This window comes from Rhopalosiphum maidis, chromosome 3 (genome assembly GCF_003676215.2).
Source record: "Rhopalosiphum maidis isolate BTI-1 chromosome 3, ASM367621v3, whole genome shotgun sequence".
NCBI classification, from domain to species: domain Eukaryota; kingdom Metazoa; phylum Arthropoda; class Insecta; order Hemiptera; family Aphididae; genus Rhopalosiphum; species Rhopalosiphum maidis.
Window position 1 is genome coordinate 64,067,387 of NC_040879.1, and position 18,963 is coordinate 64,086,349.

Below are 18,963 nucleotides of genomic sequence, written 5' to 3' on the forward strand. Positions count from 1 at the left end.
TGAAAATATTGACGTTTTAACATTTTAATTTCATCAATTTCCTGATTTTTAATATTTTTTCTAGTTTTGAAAAAACTGTGAAATTATTATTGTGTTTATGCCTTGTCAAAAAATGAGACAAGATAATAATATCAAAATATTAAATTAGGTATTTAAATTGTTGACTAAGCCATACTCAAATTACCAACAAACCATAAAATATTAACTATTACGTATTTATACGTTGGTGGACAAAACACCTTATTTTTTTACTAAATTCAAAGTAAACAAAATATATTTGTTTTATCTATTTATTATAATTATTATAATATAACCGTATTTAATAAAACTAGGTATAACAAAAATGTACATATTGATATTTTGTACAATAGTTATTAACTTTATTTAAAAATTTAACAATGTTGAAGAAACAAAATATGACGTTTCAGTGGCCACACTGAAACCCGTTCGCCAACCGTACGAGTACGCGGGCCACATGTTTGATACAATGATACCACTATGGCAATATCGTGTTAAATAATTCGCAGTATTTTCGAAACTAGAAAAAATACTAAAAATCAAGAAATAGATGAAATTAAAATGATAAAACGTCAATATTTTTAGAAAAAAAAATTCTAAAAAATAGCTATCTTCAATTATTTTTTAAATAATTAAATAAAAAAATACATTTTATAACTTTTTTACCAAAAAATAAATTAAAACATGAAATATTTGTAGTCCTTGTCCTTGTGAATCTTATTAAAAAACCAGAATTATGGTATCTCCATTATTTCAGGAGATACTGCAATGGGTAAATCATCGCGAGACACCTTGTATTATTGTAAATTAAACTATGTTTATATGAGAAAAAATATTTTAAATAATATCTAAGTAGGACTTAAGCTTACGAGGCTTAAGTCCATTTTTATTCGTCAGATAAATGTAGAGGTACACTGAAAATCAAAATTATAACAAGACCCACATTTAGATTTATTAATTGCTTTGACACTCATACACAAACAAACACAACAATGAAATGAAAAATAAATAATAAACATATTTATATACCAGATTATTGATGAATTTTACGAGAGTTAAATAATATAGTATTGACGTTGAGGTCAATATACTTAGTTACTTGTCGATAGTCGATACTATAACCTTATAATATTTATTCAAATATGTAGTATATATTAATTACACAAATTACTAGATTTAAAAAGCAAACTAATCATTTAAAATTCCTCTTTCAGTAGCATTAGCATCTACATGACTTTATATTTAATTATATATCGCAAACAAAGTACGATGACATAAACATAACTTGAAATATAAGGTAAATATTAAGATCGTTTAAATCAGCAAATAAATATTATTTGTTTCATGATATATAAAAGATTGATAGACTTTTTTCGGTCACTTATTATTATCCGGATTATATTCCGTAATGGAATTTGAGTATATTTATGTCATATACGATTATTTTTATTGTATGAGTTACACACTATTAAACTAATGTAAAGTGATCATACGTGGCTTGGAAACTTAGAAGACCATTTTTATTAATAAATATTGAATTCTTGACGTTCAACTCTAGAAAAAAATACGCGAAAAAGTATAGTTCATTCTTATATAATTATATATCAATCGAACTTTATTATTGTTTTTATATTAAATAAATAAAACAATTTTTGTATATACAATTAAAAATAGATTCCCAAAGAACAATTATCGACAAATCATTAGAAACAAAGGTAAAATTTTCTATTTTTATTTAAAATTCATTGTTATTTTATTGTAATTTAATTTTATAGATAATGTATATTGTAAATTAAATATGATAATAGCAATTCTGCAAACTTAAAAATGTATTTTGTTTTTGTATTATACAAGGACTTGAAAAGTTATATTTACGTTAAAATTATTACGCTGTACATTAATAATAAATAGATAAACAAATAAATTAATTAAATTTAAATTATAATTTAAACGGACAACGAAAAAAATTTATTTGGAAATCGTTAAACGAAAAATTGAACGTTATGTTCATCTGAAAATTATGAATATTATTGAATAAAACGTAGGTAACTTTCATCAAATAAATGGAAATATTATACCCATTATGGGGAAAAACATAGCATCATAGATATGTTTTTGGACCTAAACGACGGTATTATCATATCCAATCTGCTTTAATTTAAAACATATCTTCTATTTTATCTTCTCTCATTTCTTAACTTTCCCCAAACTCTTCTACCCTCAATTACTCTTTTCAGTTTCTCAAAACTTACGGAACAAACGATCAGGTAAAACACACTAATTCCAAATAACTCTTTGCATCATGTCCATGTTGAATATCGATATCAAACAGATATAGTTACGAGTTTTACTGTAAATACAATAAATATTATTAATAATAAGTAATGTTGAACATCAATATCCATTATACTATTATTTGTTAAATAGTGCTTTGCAATAAAAGTTCCTCAAAATGTTTGGACTGACCGCAGTCAAAAAAAAGATCCATTCAATTTATATTTATATACATCGAGTACATGAATATATTTATTGTTAAAAGATTGATAAAAAAATTGTTGAATAGTATTCATAATCGGCGTTATACTTATGATATATTTATATAATACATGATTTGTTATGTTATTACATTTCCAAACTATTGAAAAAACATCTGTAACCTACTTTTACGAGGATTAGAGACTTTGGGACGGACGACGTTAAATTGCCGGTTCTTAAAATATTATGTTCCCCTGAGCTGTTGTCATTGTTCTCGGCTACTATTCCTGATCCAAAGCCAAAGTGTAAATCCGTCTGATATTCTCGTCTGCGACCAACCCGAAACGTGTTTTGTCAGTAACATAAACCTATATTTATGTATTTCGGGGACTTTGTCTTAGAACGATAACACTTGATGATTCTTACATCGAATTCGCTTGTACAATCTTCGTACGTATAATAGTCGTCCTAAGACGAGAATAGCCGAAAACGCGTATTCCCGCAGATATTATGCCATCGGTCATTCACAAAATTAGGTGTTTTATTTCTAGAATATCGACTGCGATAATGGCACTATACGAGTATAATAATATGTAACGTTATATGTTGGCAAAAGAACGTCGTGAGAGATAAAATAAATAAATAAATAAAAAAAATCCGCGTTTTTTCTCGTGGCTCGCGTGGGACTTTCAGTTTCTCGTCGTATTATAAGTGTACCTATAATATTACGCATTGTTCGAGTTTCAAACGAGCCCCGTTCTCGAGCACCTGGTAATAATGATGTAACAGTCTACTACTATTATAATAGTGGCCGCGTGTCACTCTACGTACCTGTATATCGCACACGACCCGCGAGGACTGTTGAACGGAATTCAACCCGAAAATATAAGTACCGTCGCGTGTGTACTACGTAATAATATTATAGCCGTATATTATGATATATTAACCGGCGCAATTAAACTGTACACTCGAAATCCACGACTCGATCCCATTAAAACGGTTGATGATCTCGTCCGCCTTTTTTAGTACAGAGTATATTATGTCATAACAATACGTGTATGCGTGCGCGCTTGTTCGCAAAAGCAATTAAACGTCGTGTTTTACGTATGAACGCGCTGTGTTTTAAAAGTGACGTCGGCCGGGATTACAGCTGCGATGACTCGAATTCGTCCCGAAACCGGACGTTTTGTTTGTATTGTTTACGCGGTGTGTTTAAATTTATTACCGCGGTTAGTATACCTACTTATAAAGCGTACAATTAAAATAAAACTTAATGTAGTTAAAACCAAACCAAAGTTGTAGGTTTTCACCTATGGTATAGTAGCTATACGTATAACCCTACTACTGTATCGCGTAGTAATAAATTAGTTTGTATTGTTTAGCCAAAATATTAAATTACATGTTATAACAAACTTTTCTTTATATACTTAAAATTAATTTTTAACGTGATTTTAAGTGGTAAATTCGTGAAAATGTTCATCCGTGATAATGGCCAAAACGTTTTTACAATCAAAACTTATGCAATTCATCATGGGCGGTGATTATAATAATTATTCTGTTAGCTAATAAGCTTTCTGATATAGCGTTAAAAACTGAATTTGGATTAAACATAATATTTTCTAAATATAAACACTATGTTCCATAATATATTTCTATAATATTTGAAATTTGTTCAACGCAAACATTTAAATATGAATAAAAAATATATATTTTGAATTTTTTTAAATATTCTAAAAGAAATCCAGAAACCTACGATAGTGAGTGGCTGAAGTTTCTAAAAATAGTTGAATACTTATGTCTATAGCTAGTATAGGTATTTTGAATATTTTAGAATAATTTCGAAGGCTGTTTTGTCACAAAAAATAAGAGAATTGTCTGTGATTGACATTTAATGCCAAAAGAAAAAATAATAAAAGACTATATATGTTTGATAATATTCACACTACGCCGCCGGCACGTGACAGTTACAAACATCAATGCCGGCAGTCACTTAGCGAGTATAGTCGATACACCACGTACTTAAATATATCTATTTATTTGAACGGTTCGCCAAACAACTGCCAGCGATTTGGGTATATGTCAACCACAATCAACGATGATTGACAGCGTTCGCCGACTTTCTGGGACGTTCGCAGTAAAATATCTTACAATAACGCACAAACATAGATCGGATACAACGTAAAACATAATATAATGATAGTAATAACATATATTATTGTGTTGCGTATTCATTTCATATTTGACATTTTACGCGTTCCGAACCATATGGTTCGCGCGTAAATTGAAATATTATTATTATTAGTAGTAGTAGTAGTAGTATAGCAGCAGATAGTATCAGCATTATTATTATTATTATTATTATTGTCGTTGTGTTCATACGCCGCCGTTTTACATAGGTCCGTGCCACAACACTGCACGTATATTTCAACTAGAAATATGTGTTTTTTTTCTAATATGGACGTGCGCCTTGGGAATATTTGCAATTCTGAAACTGAACAAACTGGCATCGTTAAAACAATATTGTTGAAACTGTATATTATACGATGTATTATTGTGCACGAAACGACCGCCGCATAAAGTTATTGCCTGTGTTAGCGTAATCTATTTTTCACTCGTCCACCTCTCGTCCGACACGCAGTAATCGGGCCGAACCTTGCAAGTTAATATGAGTAATTTTAACGCGTTCGAATTCAATAAACTAGTATAAGATCAACGGAATTATGTAACTCAATTTTACGCGATGGATAATTATATATATTATAATATCATAAATAAAAATCGAAAAGAATAAACTGTTAAAAAGGAAACGAAACTTTTATAATAAACTTACTTAACTGAGTTTGATTCAAAATTACATCATCATTTTATAAGTGATATCGTTAAAATAAGTTAATAAAACTTCAAAGTTAGTGGTCAAAATGAAGAGTAAAAATACTCCATTAACTCCACTTATTTTTATTTTTGAGTTGTGATTGGGGGGGGAGGTGAAGGTTTAATTAGAATATGGTTTTTTATCATTTAAAATTATTTGAATAAGTTTGTAAATAATAATACATGGGTACCCATATTATTCGATACTGATAGAATATCATATAGTAGATATGTAGATAAAATATCTACATTTATTTTATTTTATTTTTTTTTCCTAAGCTCGTTATTAATAATTGCGTGAATAAATTTACAATATTATAAAATTCGTGTGCATTGCAGGTGATCCAGGTGACCAAGAAAATTCCTAAAATAATTGCACGGGCTGGTCAACAGCTGCAAATGACCTGCCCAATATCAGGATATCCGATTTTCAACATCAATTGGGAAAAAGGTATGACAAATATATTAGTATACGATCATAGACCACAATATTTTTACAGATTTATTAAAGATTATCTCGTGTTATTGTATTCTGGATCTTTCATTTTTTTAAGTATCAAAGTATCGGTTAAAATACCCTAAATACTATAATATTAAAATGTACAATAAATTTATATTAAATGCGTAGGTACCTAATATTAAAATAGGTATAGAAAAGTCACTGAAATGAAAATTATTACTGATATTTAATAACTGGCGAAAGATGAAAGTAAAAAGTTTTCAAGTTTAATATTTTTATATTATTGATGCACTATTAACAAAAACTTTATATTAAAATTCACTGTTTTCGAATAAACTTTTATTCAACCTTTCTTCCTTTTTACGATAAATTGAGCAATGTGGATTTTTAAATGTGGTACAAAAATCCAAAAAGTATTAGGTATTTTCATTTTATAGTATTCAGCATCTATTGATGGATTTTTGAATGAATGTTGGTGATTAAACAAAAAAAATTTTAATATCTCAGACAATTGTTTTTTATGACCTGTATGTATTATTGTGATTTAACGTCTAAAATATAATTCTTGAATTTATTGATTCTCCTAAAATTTATCAATTACGTTCAATAGTACGTTTTCAACTATTTAATACAAGTAATAGATACAAGGTTTTGGTATAATTTAGAAAACATTGCTATTGCATTTTTAGTTAGTGCTTTTTGACATCATTCATGGATTAAAAATGTAGTCTAACAAAGAAATAAGTGCTCTATGTAGAATATAATGCTAGTAGTATTCGATTTCCTGAATTTATTTCTACAAAAACCAACATAAAACTCAATTTTCGTTTATTTTGGAAATAGTACATTGTGAATTGTTATTTCACAAATACTGTTACCTAAGTTTATATTAAAATTTTAATTTCAGTATTAGATTTTAATGTGTTGATTTATTAATTAATGACTTTAATTTTAAAAATCAGGAAAAATGAATAGAAAACATTAGTTCAAGAAATAAATTATATTATATGTTATCCGTGAGTAATTTTAAATTTCGAAGTTTTAATATAGCAATATATTGTATTATATGCGTGGCTATGAAGTTGTTTGACGATTTATACTAGAAACTTTCTATTTTTATCTATTCACATAAATTCAGCATTAACTTTAATTAAGCTTTAACTTTAAATTTAATGTTGTTAAACCTCTACAAAGTTTAAATTTTGCAGTGTTAACTCAGACATAATATTCGTTTTAATGAGTTTTTCGAAATTGGCTAAACTGATTAACAATATACCACAAGTTAATGGCAGTGGTGATATGTCGAGGAATATATATTTTTTTTTTTTTTTTTGTTCATAAAACCTAATTTTTAACAAGTCATTAGTACATTTTTTTCTAAATATTTCCCAAAGTCATTAAACATCATTCTTGGATTAAGCACTAAACCTCTCACTGAAAACATCATAAGGGTTTCAGCTTTTAAATTTACTCATAGTGTATTTTTTTCCTGTATCATCAATCACAGTTTTAAAGTTCAATCAACCACTGATCTCACTCTTTACGTGGACATCGTATTTTAATTTATAATACAGTACTTTGCGATCCATTAAGCATTTCATTGTTTTAGTTACAATACACGAATGGAAAATGTCCGTTGCATATTATGGGAGTTTGAGTTGAATTAACCAAACTTTATCATATCAAACAATATATGTATTATACTTAAATGCACTAAATCATAATCAACCCTTAGCGTATTGTATTCAATTAAGAACAATTAATTTACCATAATATTTGGCCATTTTTATTTTTATTTTTATTTGTAATTGTTTTTATTACTAAAATAGATTGTTTTACAAAGGTTATGGTAATTTTGTAAACAAAAATATTATTGATATATAGACCTACTAACAGAAAACAATCTTCCGGTCGCTATTCTCTGAATTCATGTCGAATCACAACTATGTGTATTTTAAATTACTTTATTAGTTTTTATGTAAATACTATCTGGTTTTAGTAAAAATAATTTAATTTCAATGATGATTTAATCTAAAATTTAATATTCTGCCAATACTTTGTCTTTTTCATCGTGTACAGATCAAGTGTCTAATTGTTAGAAATTTAAAACTTTAAAATCAAGTTTAACGTGCATTTTTGATAGATTCATATGACAAAAATCTATTGAATAATTTATCTGTAAATTATAATGTAAAATTTAAAATATATTTGATTTAACGTTATTAAGCATATAAAAAAAAAATAGAAATTTCAATCATAGTAATAATATGTTTTTACATTTTTCCGAAACCGATGAGATTCGATTAAAAATTAACGAGCAATTAATTCGATATTTTAACAGGTCATATCAAATTAAATTTTAAATTCAAGTGTAGAATTCAAAATGTTAGCCGATAATGCCGGACGAACGAACAAACTATAGCCTGCTATAGAGTTTAAAATGCTAAAAACTTTTCTTTTCATTTTTACCTACGGTGCCTTTATCGTATGCAGAAATGTGTTCATAAATAATGTACGACGTATACCTACCCGTTTTGAGTTACACTGAAATACTTGAAGCAATTAAGTGGTATACATATATCACTGTGGGTATTATACGAAAATTGTCTTTATTGTTGTTCCCGCGGTGCCGTAGTGTGAGTTGCGTCATAACAACCGGCCGACCGTCTTTCCACTCGACGTCTACTCTATATTGTAAGTCTGGGTTTCTAATTATTGCCCGGAGGTTCATCAAAACACTCGCCGGCTATCTCGTACTGCGAGCGAGCCACTCTCTTTTCCGCGCACAAAGCTCCGGCCGTCGGCACGGATAACTGGTCATTTAAATATGTTATGAGTTGTACGCCCATCGACCCCGTGTTTGTTTTGTTTCGCATTATAAATTATTAAAAAAAAAAAAAAAAAAAATAGTAAAAGAAAAAATTAAAACGTACACACGCCCACGTGTTCGATACGTTTTTAAGAGAATGGCTTACAACCGTTGTTGTTTTTTTCGTCTCTGCGCGGACGACTAAACTAAGTTATAAGGTATGTATGTACGACGGGAGAGCCCATTGTGCGTCGTCCCTCAAAGTGCATAGATTGATATATATATTTATTTTTACCCTTCACATTGTTCAGTTTTTGTTCGAGCTTTTCTTACGGTATTGTTTTCCGGCGACCATATTCTACCGGTGCATTACAAACAATAGGAGGTGCTTAGAAAAATAGCATACGGAAAAAGAGAGGCTCAATGTGTACCATATATATATATATATGTGTGTGTGTGTGTGCGTGCGCGCGTGTGTGTATATGTATAGCTGGTACGCATTCCGCGCACAACTACGGCACTGGTTATTTTTCACGTTTTCCCCCTGTCCGCTATTGTTTTATTACTTTTTGCTTATATACATGTATGTTTCTATCAGATAATAAGAGGTTACCCGGAGGGAAATTGCTGAACAAGAGACACAAGGTATTTGCAAACGGCTCGATAGTCATCGAAAACGTGCAGAAAAAGACCGACGCGGGGACGTACTACTGCGAGGCTAGCAACGACAAACACATGGTCCGAGCTTCGGTCGAAGTGATTGTAATAGGTAAGAATCTATGCGACACGTCTAAAACGGCGACACGTCATGATAATCATTATTATAACAGTTGACAATGTTCGGTTTATTCAGGACGGTTTAAATTTTTTTTTCACGAAGATTTAAACTGTCGTTTTGATGGAAATCGAAAAATAAATAAATTGATTGCTTTTTTTTTTTAATTATTATTACTATTACTAACTACTCAAAGGGTGGATATTAATTAATCGCTGTGCAGATATTAATTGATGTAACACAGGGCTAATACAAATTTGCGCGTTCAGTCGATTTAAAAATTTAACCAACCGATAACTAATCACCGCCGACATAATTAAAGATGTCGTTTTATTATAATAATATTTTATTTTGAAATATCTGATCCATGTAACACGACGAGACAATTTACAATAATTTTCAATCACGAAAGTTTTACTCCGTACTTCCTACAATAATAAAACGAAAGAGAAATTTACACCACCTCGTTTGAAAACACGTATATGCCGCCCTATAAGTATAAATAATATTACCAAAAATCAGTTATTCATTATTATCATATGATTATTTGAATATTTTATTTTATTAACATGACACTAAATAAAATGTCACGTTGAAAAAATAATAATATCATACCATACGTGCATAAAACATGATATTATATCAGTAAATACGAATATTTAATTGAAAGTAACAATGATGGTATTTTATTTATGTTTTAATAAATAAATATAATAATTTATGATTTATCACCAATGAAATCACATAAAAAAAAAAATAAATAATAATAATAATAACTCAGGCCACAATGAGAAAAAAAAAACGAGAAAAATATGATATCATAAGCACTTTATGTAGAGAATCTCATTGTTCATTCGCTCGCTGTGTTAACCGTCGACGAAGTTATCAATATAATTATATTGTTATTTATTTTAATTTTTTTATTCTATATACTATACAGCATAAATAATATACTTCACTAACTATATTTTCAATCATACATATAAATACATTTTAAATTACATATAATAATTCGATTTCTGATTTAAAAATCGTGTTAAGAAAAATTGTATTATTTTACTATATTTTATTTGTCAAAATTTTTGAAAAAATAAATTGAAGCAATGATTTATTGAAATAAAATATTTACATAATATACGAAATAGCCGCATTTGGAAATATTATTACCAGCTTTCACATTTATAGATCATTAAAAGTTTTACATTAGGTTAGATATTAATATTAAAAATTATTATTTCAAATTCAGTTGCGTAATTAGGAGTTTTCGATGTGAGTGGAGGGGTGTCAAATAACTTTTCTTACACACTTCAACAATGAACTTCACTCTATATTATACGTACCACTATCAATAGGACTAAGAGGCTTAGCCTATCAAGTACGTTCGTAGTGAACCCAAATATCCCAAATATATATTGGATAATAAGTCACTAAAAATATATTACCCAATTGACAAACGCTTGCCTATAAACAAGTATGCTTTTAGACTGTTTCCTAAATTTATTTGTTCTCAATATCGAAAAGGATGTCAATTATAAACTGAAGAATGAAGATGTATTAGAAACATAGACAGTTCGTATTAAAATATAATTTAAATTTATTGATTAAAATATATACACTATACAGCTATTTAAAAGTTAATACAAACAATTGATGTTATTTATTACTAATAGAATATAATGTATAATGATGGTCGAAAAATATTTTTGAACCAATCTACCGACTACCATGCTTAAGTGTAGCACGTGTTAAACACCCACATATGAAATATAAAAAAATACAATTTTGAACGCAATTATTTTACTTATTTTTAAAGAACGTAACACTGACAATTAATCTTCCAAAACTTCCATATCGTAACTTAACGCAATAAATAATAAATTGTCATAAACGTATGTGTGATGATTTACAACGCACACCATATCATAACATTCACACTCACGTCATTCATCCAGCCGAGTTTATATTATATGCAATAGTTTATCTGTTAAAAACATGTCGTTCAATTGACAGAAATGGCAGCAGGTTGCTATGACACGTTCATTTTTAATATTAAAAACAGTTTTAACCTCGCGACTATACTCACCAATATGCGTTGTTTTGTGATTACCACTGAACTCCAAAGACCATTGCATAAATGACAGATCATTGGCGGGATCTCTATAATATACGAAATCATTATACCTAGGATACCATATCATATATGTATTATAATATAATAATAATAATAATAATAATAATAATACTATATTTTACTCATCTATTGTTTTAGCTCAAAAACTAAACCTAGTGAGTATCAATTAATCCTAAGAAAGCAAAATTGATACATAAATAGCATACAAATGCAATTGGGTTTAGAGTCTTGTATACCACATATAAAAATTAATATATAATCACGTATCTCCATAAAAAAAAAAAATCCAATACCGCTAATTTATACGAGAAAAAATTCTAATTTTCATCTTCTTTGTGAATATTACTGATCATCGAAAATATTTGCATTCCATTTTATTAATGAAATAATAGATTAATATCTTAAAATAAATACAGTTAACAGTAACTGGCAACTGAATTTTGATGAACCTTTTAAACTACAATGTTAATTGTCGTTTTGAAAAGACCCATACACCAAAGTTTAGCCTGTTAGCCAGGTTAGCCTATATTTTTCTTAATATACCATATAAATTGATCAAATCTAATTGATGATTTATAAATACTGTAATTTTTATATGGAATAACTAACAATCGTTAAAAATATAAACATGGTTAAATAAACGGATATTAATATGTTATAATATATCTATGAATTTAGATCCAAGGAGATAAAAATAGAGTAAGTAATATCAAAATATTTTTAGTTATATAAAACTGACATAATTTTTATTATTTGTTCTTATGCTTTAAATAATTCTCAAAAAAAAAAAAAAAAAAACACGAAAAAACTCTTTATAACAAAAGTTTAATATAAATTCAAATCTAAAGACTATTATTTCCCATTTAATTAATTAAAAACTTATGTAAAATTCTATTTTGTTAATTCTGTTTTTAGTTGTTAGATATCTGAAATACAAAATTGGAAGAAAATACAAAAAATATATTCCTTTAATTTAGTTAAATAAATACAAATTTGGTGCAAATAGCTTCTAAAATAAAAATTAAATAAATCAACTATAAACATTTACAATATTTTAGGTCGTCGTAGAAGTACTATTTAACAGATAATTTTATGTGTATTTACATTATAGAATTTTATTATCATCCTTCTGTGTATATAAAAATATATCATTATGTATAACTATATGTTTTTAAATAATAACACGTGTGATTAATTCAAAATACTTAAATATACTTATATTTAATCACTGTCCATTTAAAGACACAATTTGTGAATTGAAATTCTACCTAGATTATATTATATGTTGGTAGATATATTATAGAAAGAGGTACTCGAGTTACGTTTACTAATAACGCAATACTCAATTTGATTAGAAAATTAACAATTGACTGAATTTTACATGGAACGCAATAATTTGTTTCCAATTCGATTAACATTGTAAATTGTACGATTGAAATAAATACATATATATATATATATTTCTTACTTTTCTATCTCCGGTAAGTTAATGGTTACAGAGCGTAAGTCGTTAGAACTGACTTGCACCAGTTTAAAACAAAAAATACCTCATTAGTTCTCAATGAAATGACTTTTTTTGGCCACCAATATCGTGTAGTTTGTACAATAAATTATTATTCGTATCTAATGATGCACAGTTTTCATCAACAATTAGTGTAGTGAAAATCCATAATCGAAAGCGGATGAACATAATATAAATATTCGGATAAATATTCTTATTTTCTAACTGTTTTGAGGTCAAACAACTATATCGAGTGTCCATGTAATAGTAAATTAAAACAAAAATAGTGTACAGAAAAACTCATTTTTATTTATATAAATATTTGATTTTACATAACTTGTGTATTTTGATAATACTAATAACTAATAAGTTTCGCGCTAATTAGTACCTAATTATTATTATAAAATACAAACAATGTAAATTGATGCAATAAACAATAAAAATCATATTAACACCAAAATTAATGAACCGATAAGTTAAATATTCAAATTCTTTAGAACTTATGAAAAATAAGTTGAATTATTATTTTTTGTATTTTGAATAAAAGTAATAACTAAATTCTAAATAATTATAATAATAGATCAATCCTAGAATTCAATAGTTGTACTAAAAATATTCGATTAGTAATTTTATTACCTATTTTGTATCTTACTAACATTTACTCCGTAGATTTTTAAATACGTTACACAAAATAATACACTATCTATATTCATTATTTCATAATAAACTAATATTATCATAAATGTTTTTTTTTTTTTTTTTAATCTGATTACAATATAATATATATATATATATATATATGTATGTGTGTGTGTGTGAGTAGGTTACACAATTTTTAATCAAGAAAATACAACTAGTAAACGATATTTATATAATATGTCTGCAGACATAAAGTAAAAATTATAATTTATTTTAGTTTTCGCTGATGAAAACATTTTACTGCATTTTTTAAGAACACGTTTTATCGCTAAAATGATATCGCTATTTTTATCTCGCGTAAGGGCAAGCTCCTTTTACTGACATGGCACTGCCACTCTCCTTTTATTTTTATTTTCTGTATTGAATATTATTTTTTCTGTTGTCAACGACTCTGTCCGTCGTAGAGACTGAGCTTTTTAATTAAATAGATTTTGCACTTAGAAAAAAAATAAAATACTATCGGTTCTAGACGTTTTAACTACGCGAGTAGGAGTTTCCGATACTATAGTTTCGGTTATTCGATCAAACGTCCTTGACATTAATTTAGTATAGCAGACGATCGTCGTAATATTATCATATTGTTAAATTAACCTTCCGAAACGAGAAGACTGCATCGAACGTTATTCAACTGATTCGCGAATCGCACTGCCATATGTATATATATATACATATATACGAGAATACACAAACACGCGAGCTCACGTCAACATACACAAGCGCACGCAAACCGTCGTGACCCATTACCCATGTTACACGTGTATTGCAGAACCACCGCACATCCATCCGTTCACGATAGGAGACGGTTACCACGAAGGTGGTCGCGTCGGATGGCAGTGTTTCATAACCAAGGGTGACGGCCCGCTGACGATCGAGTGGCTGAAAAACAACCAGTCGCTGGACCTAGCGTCCGCGCCGTCGCTGTCGGTGACTTATCAGAACGAGTATAGCAGCTCGGTGCTCATCGAGAGCATACGATTGGCGCACGAGGGAAATTACACTTGCCGGGCGACCAATCCCGTGGCGACGGTCGAGCACACGGTCACGTTGACTGTACTCGGTACTTACTTGCGCCCATCACGCGCGCGCGTAAACAAACACTCTTTACACGAGCACCTGCGTTGTTGTTGTTGTTGTTGTTGATGTTGTTGATGTTGTTTTTAATGTTATTTACGACGTTTACGTTGAAACTGTGATCGTAGTTGTGACCGTAACACTGGCATTGGTTAGTTTTCAGATATTATGCAGTAGCTAGGTGTGTCTTTTAGCAGCTAATCGCGTTAAATTATTTTTGATTTTTTTTTTTTTATGTTATGAATATTAACTTAATGTAATTTGAAAAAAAAATATAGATACATTTTGAGCCTTGTATTATTTACCTAGTTATAATAATAAATAGATAATCACTTTTATTATTTTATTTCGTGAACATTTCTAATAATCAGAAACGCAATAGGATTAATTTTCTAAAATTAAAATTTTTTTTTTTTAATAAAAAATTAATTTTTATGAATTGCAGTCATAAACAAAAGAAGTTGGTATCAATTTTTAATCTAGTAGGTACCTATTCGATGTAGTGGATATTTTTTACATTCATTTGTATAATTATTATTATTTTTAAACATCTCATAATAATAAAGTAATACAACTTTATATATTGTTTTAATTAACCGTACTTAAGTTTTAGTAAAATAAAATAGATTATTATTTATGCACGACCAGTGTGTAATATTATAATATTCGTATAAGCTATGAAGCGTTAATAACTAATAAAAGCCAATCTACGGTCACATCAACGATTATCTTTTCTTCGTTCCGCGACGACATCACTACACAATATTTTGTTGCACAATCGTACAAACGCGCTCGAATTGTTCGATATTTTATTCTCAAGCACACGCTGCGATTGCACATTATCACTGCCACCTCAACCGTAAAAAATATTATAAATAATATTTTTGAGAACTGTAAATTGTTATTTTTTTATCACTGTTGTATAGTCTTTCCACACAAAATTCACTTTGCTCACAGCACCAGTCTACTTAAATACGCACAAGCACTATATAATATTATAATATATTTATATTTAACATGTATTTTATGTTTTATAGCTTATATTTTATTATTATTACTATATGATAATATCACGCGAGTACATTATGAAATTGGAGCACATTAACAAATATACAATTATATTGCATTATAACATAATATTATGTTATTATTAGGTATTATAAAAGGCACGCATGTGACCGGTTCTGGAGCGTCATCTAATATTAGCAACCTAAGTCAATAAAAGATACTTTTTGAACACGTCACTAATACATCGTTATTCCATCTAACTAATAGTATTATCATATAAACGTGTCGACATTATGTCACATAATATATTATTATGTAAATCAGTTACACAGTGACCCTCGGGGGGTAAGGTATACGGTCAATATATTTATTAACAATGTTTGTATCCATACATTAATAAAGCCACAGCCGCCGACAATGACCGCATTGCGTACAAATGTATAAATAGGTAACCACTAAACCGGTCACAGCGTTTGTATACTTAATTGGAGCGCACTTTATTTTATAATAATTATTATCATATTATCGCACCAGTAGTGTTTATACACGGGAATAAACCGTACACATACACATTACGCACGATGCGAGCGCTCGTGCAAATTTATAAAACAAATATACACGGAGGTCCTATCTGGGAAATCTGAATTTGAGAGTGTAAATACAATTTAAGATAACACCTATGACTAGAACAAAATAACCTATGATAATATATATAGTACCTAAGCTATTATGTTTCATTTTCTTTCATCACTAAATTATTTCTTAAAAAATAAAGGGAACGTTTAATGTCAAAACACATTTTATCACTTTTAAGAATATTATAAACGTTCAAATATTTATTGTTCGTGTATATCGGGATGGAACTATACGATGTTCTATAATATGTCACCCACGAATGCACGAGTGTACGTATCCGTGTACGTGTGTGTGTGTGTGTGTGTGTGTTTGGTATGTATAAGTGTGCGCCACGAATTAAGATACGTATAGGAGACGCCACGAGTATGAGTCGAATAGAATAAAATATAATATATATTATTCGTTTCCGGTATAGACTAGTGGCAATAATGACACACAAATCTGGGACGATCATATTTTAACTATTAGGTACGGAGTCATGAGCGTAGCGAGGGTGGAGCGGGGGAGGGGGGGCAGTGCCCTCCCCTCGCATTTTAAACCTAACCTAACTGATTTAAAACTGACTGTGCCACTGGCCTCCCCCTCTAATCAAAATTCTAGCTACGCCCATGTACGGAGTGCAAAAAATCAGTGTTTAAATTAGGTTTGGTTATTGTGCACTACATGAGTTCAAAAGCTTGACCACTATTTGCCATTTACGGTGCGTGTCACTATGCCGGACGCAAAGCAAAACATTTATATTTGTTGTGGATTATTTTAATATTTAATTTATACGGACACTTGTTGCGCGTGTCTTGCAGTCAGGTTGCCGTCCGTAGACTCGAGTGGTTACAACTCGAGTGTGCAATACACGTGGAAGTCAGAATACCAGACAATTCAAACAGATATTTCAGTAACTACCCGTAGTGTGTTGTGTCTGGGTTCATGTTTCATTTAGGTACATACGACGAGTCACCGGTTAGGCGTCGACATTTTAATATGATATCTTAATTTATGTGGCGTGCGCTTAAAATATGATATAATAACCACAAGAGCACAATTTTTTTTTTTTTTTTATCATTTATTTATTCTCTGCACGGATCGTAATATCGTAACTGTTATTTGTATACATGCACAGTACACACAAACGCACACACACATAATGTATGCACTATAAGGAATCATCGATCCGGAGCAGCTTAACCCCAAAAAAATCAAATTATACTAATTATAATAAAATATTCCCCCAAATAAAACGGTTGTATCACAAAGTCGATCGATACAAAATTTTCTTTAAACAAAAATATCGTATAGTTTAAGCTGCTCTGGCGCTATAATACATCACATAAAATACAACAACGATCGTTGTCTTGTATACGTAATATAATATGTGTGTATGTGCGTGTGTAGGCATGTGTATTAATGCGTATTAATGCGTATTTGCGTCTGTTGCCTTTCTTCCCGCCGCCGTCGTTTCTGTTTTCTGTTTCCAGCGCCACCAGAAATCACTCCGTTTTATTTCTCCGAGCTGACCGAGGGCTCTAGGGTACAGGTGGCGTGCACGGTGCACCAGGGCGACCTGCCGCTGAACCTGACCTGGCTGAAGGACGGCGGCCCGGTGTACCGCGGTCTGGGCGCGGCCGCCGTCACGCCGTTCAACGCGTACTCGACCATACTGACCATGAACAACGTGTCCCGGTCCGACACGGGCGACTATACGTGCGTCGCCGCCAACCCGGTGCACAGCGCTACGTACACGGCACATCTGAACGTCAACGGTACCCCCTAGCCACAGAAAACCACCCCCCCCCCACCCTTCATGATACATTTTGAAATTTTCCCGATGATCGTCGTACCCTCCTCCCCCCATTAGAAACCGAGCTGAGACAGTGGCCCCGAGATGCGTGATTTTCGATTTTCATAGAGCAGTGTTCGAATATATTAAAACTAGAATATTAAACAAATTTTATTTCATAATCTAATATTATAATGTGTATACGTAACGATAATGTTTACATTTACAGTAACGTGCTTTCACCGTATAAGATACGACGGACAGACGAACGGTCTGATGTATATTTTATTTTAAATAGAGAAAGAGGTTCCTATTGATAAACGTTAATATACTGACGAATAGAGGATTGGGAAAATATCTAATCTGAATAAATATCGCTTAAGCTCCCGACGTTTTCACAAAATTTCATCACAGTAGACATATAATTCAGTTACAGTTCGACTTCACTCGAGTCTACTTTATGATGTTCTGCTATTGTGACTAGACTAAAGGAAATCATTGAAAAAAAAAATGAATTTTTAATAGTTGAAAATTAAAATGCGCCATTTACGAGTATCATGTCCGCAATAGAGATTTATCGATAGAATAAAAAAGAACACCGTTTGCTGACACATAATTTCTTACGTTTTTGAACGATTAACCCAGAACGCGACGCACATTCCACGCATGTACGTGATTGATTCCGGATTATACGATAGCGTCTTAATAATATTATGTGATTACATTGCATTCACC

At 30.0% G+C, this 18,963-nt stretch overlaps 1 protein-coding gene across 1 annotated transcript in view; it reads left to right on the forward strand.

The window, feature by feature from the left end:
• LOC113556480 (Down syndrome cell adhesion molecule-like protein Dscam2) overlaps positions 1-18,963 on the forward strand; it is a 273,062-nt gene that overhangs the window by 234,571 nt on the left and 19,528 nt on the right. Inside the window, exons 11-14 of the mRNA XM_026961446.1 lie at positions 3,246-3,249; positions 5,713-5,815; positions 9,232-9,402; positions 14,506-14,796. Coding sequence (XP_026817247.1) covers positions 3,246-3,249; positions 5,713-5,815; positions 9,232-9,402; positions 14,506-14,796 — 569 coding nt within the window. The remainder of the gene's footprint in view (positions 1-3,245; positions 3,250-5,712; positions 5,816-9,231; positions 9,403-14,505; positions 14,797-18,963) is intronic.